The 11,338-nt window shown below is 31.2% G+C and overlaps 1 protein-coding gene and 1 long non-coding RNA gene across 12 annotated transcripts in view; one reads left to right on the top strand and one right to left on the bottom strand.

Moving 5' to 3' along the window:
* The window catches only part of LOC143244553 (uracil-DNA glycosylase-like), a 32,194-nt gene that overhangs the window by 2,273 nt on the left and 18,583 nt on the right, over positions 1–11,338 (bottom strand). For all 3 annotated transcript variants that reach the window (XM_076489468.1, XM_076489469.1, XM_076489470.1), the window contains 3 exons: positions 5,879–5,933; positions 5,491–5,533; positions 576–664 (listed from right to left, as the gene is read on the bottom strand). In XM_076489468.1, coding sequence (XP_076345583.1) covers positions 576–664; positions 5,491–5,533; positions 5,879–5,933 — 187 coding nt within the window. The remainder of the gene's footprint in view (positions 1–575; positions 665–5,490; positions 5,534–5,878; positions 5,934–11,338) is intronic.
* The window catches only part of LOC143244554 (uncharacterized), a 43,618-nt gene that overhangs the window by 26,470 nt on the left and 5,810 nt on the right, over positions 1–11,338 (top strand). For 7 of the 9 annotated variants that reach the window (XR_013025193.1, XR_013025196.1, XR_013025192.1 and 4 more), the window contains exons 6-7: positions 1,651–1,855; positions 7,401–8,265. This is a non-coding gene — a long non-coding RNA (uncharacterized LOC143244554). Of the gene's footprint in view, positions 1–1,650; positions 1,856–3,804; positions 5,081–7,400; positions 8,266–11,338 lie in introns of those variants that run through there. The other 2 variants (XR_013025195.1, XR_013025194.1) reach the window with 2 other exon arrangements.

Here is an 11,338-nt window from a genome sequence, read left to right as displayed (position 1 = left end):
TCTAGATGTCTTTAAATGTCTAAATATTTCTAAAATTACCTTTTTCACATGTATGTAAAATTTTATAGTTTTTTTCTGGGATGAAAGTGGAGTATAGTTTGGATTTAACCTTTGCATCCTACCTTATTAAAACTAAACAATTTGATCCAAAAAATACTGTAAAATTGTTCATATCTGTGAAAAAAGTAAAAAACAACAACTACAGTCTAAAAAATTCAAAAATATTTAGATGTCTAAACTCAAATCCAAAAAAGTTCTAAACAAACAAACCAACTTAAGTTCTTTCCCGCTTTTCACTAGATGAATACCTAGAGACAGGTATAGTTGTCTTGTTTCCGTAAATTCTGTAATTATGAAGTTTGACCAAATACCAATGGTTTCAAGTATCATTTATATTCCTTGTTTAGCTTTACTCTTGCATATATTAGCATTCATCCTCCAGTTTCATTGTTGTGTATATATTTTGTTGGCTTACCTAAACAGGGTTATTTGTAGACTATGAATTCTTCTTACTCTTTATGTACTCTTAGTGAATTAACACATTAAGAAAAAAAAACACACACACACTCATCTACCTTGTCTAGCCCATCCAGTCAAATTCCCATGTAAAGGTGCTGTAAAACCAGGTATATCACTTTCTAATTCTTTGTAGATGTTGATCAGACTAACAAAAGAGAATATTTTCAACTAACCAACATTCTTAACTTTTTTACATTATGCTAAACAATAACATAACAAATATGTAAACTAAAATGAATATAAGAATGTACCAGTTAACACCAAAATGTAAATACAAAAGGCCTAGTATTTATATTAAGACTATTACACTTGCAACATTTTTTTAATGTTTTGGCTGTATCTTCTAATCGTGTGGTAACTCCCCATGTAATCCAAACAAAACACATTTTGACACCTTTCTTTATATCCATGATTAAAAGAGCCTTTCATACATACACATATTTTTTAGAAAACAATAAATATGAAAAACTGTATTGTTAAAATAAAATATGATAGAATACATTACAAATTTTCAGGATATTAGCAACACACTGTTACTTTTATTAAACAATTTTCCAGTTCCTTCTAAAAACAAATTTTATGCAGTGATTTTACCTGAATGGAAATATTCTAATACTGCTAATTAACAACATTCTACTGCCACTAAACAATAACTGATACAAATAGTCTATTAACAGGTATAAAATTAAGAAGTTGAAAGCTTTTAAGTAATGAAAACAAAACTTAAGACTTTTATAATTTAATGTTTTCAAGCACAACATGCACTTCAGCAGAACACTGCAATGAAAGTTCTCTCTTGTTTCTTGCACAATAGTTATACTGTCTATTTCCATAGAATATAAATAATATTGAAGAAGCATCTGAAGCTATGAGATTAATTTTTACTTTTAAATATTGTCATTTTTAAAGGTATTCTCAATTACCAGGTATTAACTATTGACTACTAACTAAGTAAGTTATTTAGTTTAACATACAGCTGTTTTTGTGATGAAGAACAATGCATAAGTTTTAAAATATTTGAAACTCTTGACATTTGAAAATATTTGACACTTTCATATAACAATGTATTTCACTTAAGCTGTAATAATTTTAAAGATTTATATTTATGTTTGCTTTTAATTTTGTGCAAAGCTACATGAGGGCTATCTGCACCAGTTCTCCCCTAATTTAGCAGTGTATGACTAGAGGAAATGCAGCTAGTTATCACCACCCACTGCCAACTCTTTTACCAACAAATAGTGAGATTGACCATTGCATTATAACACCTCATGGCTGAAAGGGCAAGCATGTTTGGTGTGACACTGATTCAAACCTGTGACCCTCAGTTACAAGTCAAGTAAGGGTGGTCTTTATTTTTAAGTTTCAATTTACAATATAGCTGTTACTTTGTTCCAATATATAGATATAATGTCAAATTTTATTCACATTCAATAAAATTTAGGAGTTGTCACAGCTGTTGAAGTTTTACCTTACAGCTCATATTATATCTACATATTCTGAATATTTTAAACTGTCACACAATATAATAAATAATGAGGAACATTTCATGTGTTTATATATATATATGCATACATGCTGCTGACCAAACTCTTAAGGCCAATGAGCATAAAGAAAAAATATGCATTTTGCATTGTTAGACTCGAACACTTATTTGAGTAGAGCTTCGAAAAATGAAAATAAGAAAAGGGAAAATAATATTAAAAAACTTTTTAGCATTTAATAAAGAAAATGTGAACACTATGAAATTAGCCTAAATACTAGCTGGTCAAAAGTTTAAGACTGTACCAAAAAGAAGTCCTAAACAGGGTAGTAAATGCCCAACAAGAGGTCTCAAAAGTGAGTTGCACAACCGTCATTGCAAATAACTTCAAACATTTGCTTTGGCATGGTCAGTATAAGCATTTGCAGAAGGCTGGCTGGAATGTTATTCCAAGTAGTGAAGATGGCTTCATGAAAATCATGTACTGTTTCGAATTGACGTCCATTTCTATAGACTTCCCTTGCCATCCACCCCCAAACATTTTCAATGGGGTTTAGTTCGGGTGAACAAGCTGGATGGTCCAAAAGAATCATGTTATTCGCCATGAAAAAGTCCTTTGTTCTGCAGGCATTGTAGGTTGCAGCATTGTCCTGTTGAAAGATCCAGCCATTTCCACACAAGAGAGGGTCTTCAGTCAATAAGGATGCTCTCTCCATCATTCCAATGTAGCCAGCTGCTGTTTGACACCCCTGTATAACCTGAAGCTCCATTGTTCCATAGAAGGAGAAAGCACCCCAGATCATGATGGAACCTTCTCCACTGTGTCGTGTCGAAAATATCTCTGGTGGGATATCCTTATCATTGCCAGTAACATTGGAAGCCATCTGGACTATCCAGGTTATATTTTTTCTCATCAGAGAACAAAATCTTCTTCCACTTTTCTACATCCCATGTTTGGTGCTTCTCAGCAAAGTTTAACCGGCTGTTTCGTGATGTGGAAGGAGGCATAGCCTTTGAAGACATGTACATTTTTTAAAGCCTTTCTCTCATAGATACCATCTTAATTGTTCTTGAGCTGCATTCCGCATTCATAAGTGCCTTAATCTGGTTCGACGATTGGCTGGTGTCATGCTGGACAACCTGTCGAATCCTCCTGCTCAATGCCGGCAAAATTTTCTTGGGCCGACCACTTGAAATTCTCGTTCTGTATCCCTCAGGGTCTTTTAAGAAATTTGCAACAGCTGTTTTACTATGCCCAATCTCACCAGCGATGGCACGTTGAGAGAGACATTGCTTTTGCAGCTCAACAGTTCTGCCATGTTCAAACTCTGTCAACTTTTTTAGCCTTTGCCATGTTTTTATCCAATGTAACACAAGAGATGTCAGTGAGAGATGTTGACTACGCTAATGCTTGAACACAAATGACTAAATTTCGTTACGTGTTTACTGATTAATGCTTCATTTCAGTATGGTCTTAAACTTTTGACCAGCTGGTATTTAGGCTAATTTCACAGTGTTCACATTTCCCCTATTAAATGCTAAAAAAGTTTTTTATTTTTATTTTCACCTTTTGAAGCTCTACTCAAATAAGCGGTTGAGTCTAACAACACAAAATGCATACTTTTTCTTTATGTTCATTGGCCTTAAGATTTTGGCTAGCAGTGTATATCCCTGTTTTCATGTTTACTTGTGAAATATTCTATATGATATGAGAGTAGCTTCTAGAATTCATGTGAGGATATACAGATATATCAATATACTTCAGCAGATTCTTCTGTATAATTTCATCTGACACTGCTGTATAGGTGCACCATTGCAGAAAGATACTACAACAAAAAGCAAGACTACACTTTGGCTGCTTGAAAAAGAATTAACTGAATTAACAGGGAGTAAATTACCTTCACAGAGATCTGTGCTGTATATATCTTTCTTCCAACACAAAACATTAAAGAAGGCAGTTCATGAAAGCATAGAGGTTGTGATCAAAGTGGTTGCAGCTTTCTAGAGCAAGACAAGAATTTCAATTCATCCAGAATGTCATACCACCAGAAGATTTTCTGATAAAAATGAGCAAGTTAAAGAAAAGTTTGAAAAGGAAAATTAATACACAGCCACTTAACAAAGCAGTGTTAGTGAATAATACAGAGGACCTTTCTGACATTACTCAAGAGAATGTCTTAACCCTGATCAAGATCCCAGAAGACAAGGATTTCTTTTTCACTCAGACAGAAAGAAGACATTGTATGTGCATGGACCAGGTAGATAAATTTCCTTCTTTAAAGAACTCAAGGGCTGAAAAAAGAACTGAGGCAAGTATGGGAAGGAAGTGGAAGGTAGATCAGAAACAGCAAATCTCAAATGAAAGTTTCAGTTCTTGAGAATAACTTTAAGGCAATGATGGTAAGATTGGTGAATGCATTACCAACAACAGTGATAAGGACAGATAAATAAGTGACAATCAGCTTCTTATAAACTTATAGAACAAATCGACATATTGTCATTCCCAATTTAGCAGCAGCTATGGACATAACAAAATTGAATGACAGAAATATAACATTCTCCTTAATGCCAAAGCTCACAGCCTTGGTCATGATGTGCAGGACCAATCAACTGTTCTTCAAGCTGAAGAACTTGACATCTCTTCTGTGAAGAACAAAACATAAAGGAACAATTCCACTTGTAGTTGAATGGGACAGTTAGATTCTGAATAACCTCAGAAGTAAAGAAGCAGCAGATCATCTACTATCCAGAGAGGCACTTGAGAAATTCAAGCTTCAGTTGCTATACATTTGCTGGAAAAGTAGAAAGTCAGTAGAAAGTGTATAGAGGGCTATAGGGAGGCACTAAAGACAGTTTAATATTTGAATGATTTAGTAACAATGCCGAAAAGTGACAATGCCCTTACTGACAACACAGAAAGAAGAGTAGAAACAATTCTGCCTTCACCTTCTGCAGGATTGTAAAATACACTTTCCTAACAGCAAAGAGAAAAATACATCATGCAAAAGCATCTCACCAAAGTCATATATTTATGTAATTATACTATTGTACATGCAAAACAATAATAATATACTTTAAATAACTTATTTGTAAATATGTTTTTATTTCTCACAGTGCATAGAGTCACAGGCAATACAGTATGGACCTTCAACTTCTGACCTCATTGAGCAACCTTTAAATATTGTCCAAAATATACAAACTTTGATCTTTAATGTGTTTTTTTTGTACACTGGAACAGAATTAGGGATGAGAGTTTCAGACATTTTAACTAGAAATTTTCCCTGCAAAGAAAGGGACCACCTTAATATAATTAAAAGGTAACTAGAAGAAAATAACATATTTCAATTTTTATTATTATAGTCTCCCAATTATTTATATTAAATCATGTAATTAGATTAATAACTTATTCACCCATTTGAACATCAAAATACAATGGTCAAGAGTTCATTTCATTCAGTACTGTAAATACAAGTTCTGATGTACTGTTTTACCTTGGTGGTCGTGCTACTCCTTCTTGAACACTGAAAGCAAGACCTATAAGAAAAAAGATCAAGTTTATTTACAAAAATCCATTCAATACTGCACTAAAAATTGAGGATAGGTTACAAGTAACTTGATAATTCTTTAGTTTTTACTAAATGTTTCACAAATATGAGCTTAAGCAACTGTATCTTTTACGTTATTTTCAGTGGTGACAATTCATATTTTACAAGAATTTCATGTAAACAAACTAACAATGCTAAATGTAAGGGCATTTTCAACATTCAATTCCAAATTTATTAATCAAATTGACAATACACATTTCATGAACTCAACTTTAAGTTACATGCCTAATAGAACCTTTATAAATGTCAATTTTCAATTCAGTAACCTACTAACCATGTGCCTGATTTTGTCCATGGTATGGATCTTGACCTAAAATAACCACTTTGACCTATAAAACATACCATTGAAAATATTTTAGAATGCTGTTAAATATAACTTGTCCTATTAAATATATTAGTGAAAATACTATCATAATCTTTACTTGTAACAGGATACTGACCAGAACGTTAGCACAGGAATCCTTCATTTAACCAAGAAGTTGAAATGGAATTTCAATGAAAGATTATTTTTTAAAGCTCAAAACATCAATTATTAAAAACTCGATACACTTAATTTACAAGCACAAGTATTCACTCAGATCTACTAACTTTACCTCATAACTGTTAAACAAAATTATTACAAAAAATTAATCTAGAGTTCTTTTAAATTCCTATTAAAGACACCTCTTTCAACCCAGGGATCCTTTAGCTACATGTGACAAAGTTTTAGTGTTTTACATTCAAATTTTTCTTAAACTGTTTTTTCATGTTCCAAATTTTACAGGGAAGTATCTTAAAAAATCCATTTTTTTTTCTAGCATGACACATGACACAATTTCTCTATGCATCATCTTCTCTATTTTTACCACCACCCCTTGAAAGAGTAAAAAATTAAGCATAAATTACTCACAACAGAACTGTTATTGCTCAAACCATAATTATTATAGCATTCAATTTTGTTTGATTACAGTGCTATCAGTAGAAAATTAGACCCTTCCTGTTACACTTAATTGTAACATTATTTTAAGGATATGTTTATAATTCTCTGTAATTGATAGAAAGTCAAGATTTTAATCTTTCAAATCACATACTGCATAATGTTTTGTCCTGAAGAAATACTAGTCTTTTCAATTCAGAGTACAAGCAGAGTTCTTGTGCAAAATGTGACAAGTAGCTTGTATGAATCAGTAATAACCATTGTGTCGTAGTTAGAAAGCCAAACAAATTGAGAGGGTGGGGAAATTGACTAATTTCTGCAATGTTATTAGTTTATATTCTTTGTTGTATTTAATTAAATAAAAATTATTAGGTACAATATATGACAGGATTAGTATAAAAATTAGGTTTAACTCTCTTCAACTTGATACGTTCTTGGAGAGCTAGAAAAAATAAGATTGGTTAAGTATTTTATTTCTTGTTTTCCATGTTTATTCTTTATGCATAATTATAAAAGTAACTAAAATCTAAAAGTATGGATCACTTTAGGTCAGTTAAGATAAAATTAGGTAAAATTATTAATAATAAATATAATAAAACTGTTTCATGTGACAAACAAATAACATGGATAATGTAATTCAATAGCTTAACTTGAATTGCATGTTCCCCAAGAGTAATTTACAATTTATAATAGCATGGATAGCAGTTAAGACATGGTTCAAAGACCTATAAAACAATAAAATTTAATTATAAATAGATGTATGCTGTTACAAGCTTGAAGCTACTTACAATAAAAAAGTGTAGTTTTATGTTACAATTTGAAGTCATTCTAGGAAGGTAAAAAGGGGTAATTTTATTATTTTTTTCTTATTGGTAACTAGGTTGATCAAACTGACTGATCCTGTATAAAGACAACTTGAAGAACAGTTGGCTTGAATGAATATTTGAGAAAGGATGCTTTGGAAAAAATTATTTAACAACATTGAATGGGTACTAGCAGTTTTTCCATTAACACTACCATTACACAAAAAAAGATAGAAAAACATATGAACACTATAAATTTATAATTATATTAATTTTTTAATATCTGCAAAACAAATCTGATGGTGTGCAATAACAAAAACATTTACTAGGTAGACACATTATTCATATCAATTTGCTTAATAAAAAAACATTAATTAAAAACATTAATAAATTATATTGGAATTCTGTTGTATCAATGTAGTAATTTATGATTTTTTTCATTATCCAAATGTATATATAAAACTTTAAAAAGAAATTTTGTTTCATATCCTCTTTATGCAAAATCTGATAAGGCTAAACAACTTAAGGCAGCAGCAAATGAGTACAAAGTTCACATCTAGAAGAGATAATTGTTTGCTGTATTTCTTTACTTAGTGTTCTATGCTTTAAAAATTATGTTTGAGAACTTGTTTGTAAATAGTAACCATGTATACTAATTGAAATGTTACTATTTTACAAACTACTTATCCAATAAAATACAGCCAAGACAAACCACTTTTAAAAGCCAGTGTTATATTCCTGGATATGGTTATATGAGTGCATGTGAGCCTCCTTATTTTAACATCTGTATCGTTACCCAGCCATAGCTGAAAGGTCAATGCAATAAAATTAATATATATATATATATATAATGTTATAAGATTTACAATATTTAGCACAAACATCTGTGATTTCATGTCATAAATCTGTAATCATTCTTGAATAAAAAAAGCATAATTTATATCTATTTGTTAATTTTTTATGGTGATCATGAGGTCGATAAACTCAACTGAACCCATACACAGATTTTATAGAGAAAATAACAGCTAAAATATAGTGTTTTCTCAAAAACGTTTGGTAATTATCTGAAGAGATTATAAAGATTTTGCAGGTAAAACATGAAAATTTTTTGATGTGTAAAAGTATATTAAGATGAAAATTATTTTGCATGTTGGATAGTTAAGATTTGAAAAGAACAAAAGGCATGAGAAAAACATTTAACAAATTTAAGAATTAATTTTTAAAAATCTTAAATTTTGTGTACAAAAGCATTGTTTTCTGATAATCTGCAAAATTTTGTGAATATGCATTTACTAATACTATGGTTATACATTAAAATTATAATGAGCACAAAATGATTACAAGGACAGTCCCTAAGACCAGGCATATGCTGAAAGAGATTATAGATAAGTTTTATTATAAAAACAACAGAATGTTTGAAATTTATTTCGGAGATTTCAGAGATTACAAAACTGAAATTTGAGATTTTTCAGATGAAGAAATGTGTGTTTAATCTTAACATGAAAATCACTTAGCACTCACTGTAGTCAAAACTTTTTCTCTATGTATTAATAGAAAATGTTCTAGTAGAAATACTTATTCAAAAACTCGATTTTTTGTTAACGAATGACTCTTAATGATTACTGAAACCTTGCATAATTTTTGAGGATACATAATACGTATTAGACATTATAGAATGGAAAGTATAAAAGTAAATTTAAAATCATGAACTTGACTCATTCAGTCAAGCCTGTAAGTAAAAGAACCATATGAGAATAAAGACACATGAATCAAATGACTATTAACAATAATTAACAAAAAGAGGAAATACATCTGTGAATTTCTAGCATTTTTGCAACCTTTGAGGCAATTCTGAAGTGTTTAACCCTACATAAATAGGCTTGGCTTACACAACCTTATAATTATGGTGGTACACATACTACAACTCTAAGTATATAATTATATTCAAAAAATCTGTCAAATTTTCAGTAAAATTCCAATATTTTGTAACAAGAAAATGATAATTTTTAATCAAATATTGTTACCAACACTTTGTAATTATATAATGTCAGTGTTAACTGTTCAAAGAACATAGTGATCTTCATGTTAGAATGAAAACTTTTCTTTAATCTGAAAATATTTGAATTTCATTTCTGTACAACCTTAAGTGTTTTGTTTTTTAAATTAATTAATTAAAGAAAACCTTTACATTTAATGTGTTATTTTCTATAACTCTATACAGAGTTGATCAATCTGACCAACCACCAGAACAAAAATTAGGAAATAGTTCTAAATTATTTCCTTTTCTTTCTAGAATTACTCCAAATTGCAATGGTAAACTAGAATCATTTATCCAAAGTAATTTAAATCTTATAACAGCATACATCTGTTTATACTTCATTTTACTGTTTTGTTATCTTTTGCATCACACATACTACTTTTTAGTATACCTCCTGAAAACCTATTATTAACTTTTGTATAACCTTACCTTATAAATTTCTTATGTTTACATTTTAGCTACTTTTATAATAATAAATAAATACACATGAAGCACAAGAAATAAAGTACACAGCTGGGGCTCCTTTCTTCTGCTTTCAATTAAGCCTACTTTTTTCTACTAATGGTAGTACTGCATAAAACCTGTACCTATCTATCCATCTAACTGTACTTCAACTACATTTTGAGTGCATACTTATGGCTTAACAGAGGCCAAAATGTCCAATATGCTACAAGATATTATGATGTGATAATGTGCCATTAAAACAATGAGAAAAATCATGAAGATTGTATTAACATCACACACTAATACAACAAGCACAAATTCACAACTGAGCTACACAACATATAATTTATGCACAGTCATATAAAGAAATCTGCAATAAACTGTTGCTTCTAAAAATAACTAAATTGTACATTCTGTACTTAAATGAAAATATATGTGTATATCTAATGGAAGAGAAAGAAACCCTTTTGGTAGCAACCTTAGCCAAACGATCTGACACTGTCTTGGAGAGACATTGGTGGAAAACAGTATCTCATGAAGGGGGGATAGGAATGGGAACAACTAGCAAAAAGGGAAGATAGGAAAAATGAAGGGTAAAGCCAATGGAGAGAACCTGTAATCCCAAACAGTCAAATACAAAAGGAATCCATATATTCCACAAATCAAGACAGAGTGCTCCCACTGTTTCTGAGCCCAAAAAATTTGCCACGAAGAAACCGAAAAATAGTCAAGAGGAACAGGATGGAAGAACAGGAAGCAGCAACTGGAAAAAGAGCTTAGGGTAATCAAGGAAAAATGTTAGCAAACAGCCTCAGTCCCGAGACTACAAAGAACTGAAATGTGGAGAAAAGTTGTCAGAGAAAGATCCCAGAAATAAGAGGGAGAAAAATATGCTGGGGTAGGAAGGTTGTTTCTTGCCAACAAATCTCAGGGATAGAGCTACCAAGTAAGAAGGGTCAAAGCTGAGGAAGAAGAACATGCCAATGTATAAAAAAGAAGGAAACTAGTGTTTGCAAAAACCCATTCCAAGAAAGGGAGGACTGCTTCAAAAGAAGATAGATAAAGAATTGGTAATGTAAAAGGATAGTGAAGAAAAAATGAAGGCAAGAAAACTGAGTTTGAGAAAGATGAACAGAGGGTAAGGATAAGAACATCAAGCCTGAAGAAGAGATTCCAGATCCTTGGAGTCCAAGAAGTGAAGTTAGGACAAAATAATTTTTCAGCAAGAGTTTGAGTACAAGGGAAGAAGAAAAATATAATAATTTGAAGCAAGTGCTGTATGAAAAAGGGAATGTATAGAATAATAAGAAATAAGAAAGAATGAGAAAGGTACCCTTCCTGAGAAGTACAATCACAGAAAAACAGAATATCAAAGCAGATATCTATCTGCACTGGAAGTTTTTTTTGTTTTTCTTTAATTTAGGAAGTAGGAAAAGGCTCCCTAAATTCCACATCCTCATGGAAGAAGAGAAGACTATGTCAAGGTCTGAAAATGTCTTGGGCCATATGGAAGAGAACACTGCCTACCACAAA

The sequence above is a fragment of the Tachypleus tridentatus genome, chromosome 2 (genome assembly GCF_004210375.1).
Source record: "Tachypleus tridentatus isolate NWPU-2018 chromosome 2, ASM421037v1, whole genome shotgun sequence".
In the NCBI taxonomy this organism is placed as follows: domain Eukaryota; kingdom Metazoa; phylum Arthropoda; class Merostomata; order Xiphosura; family Limulidae; genus Tachypleus; species Tachypleus tridentatus.
This window is presented reverse-complemented; position numbering and strand designations above follow the sequence as displayed.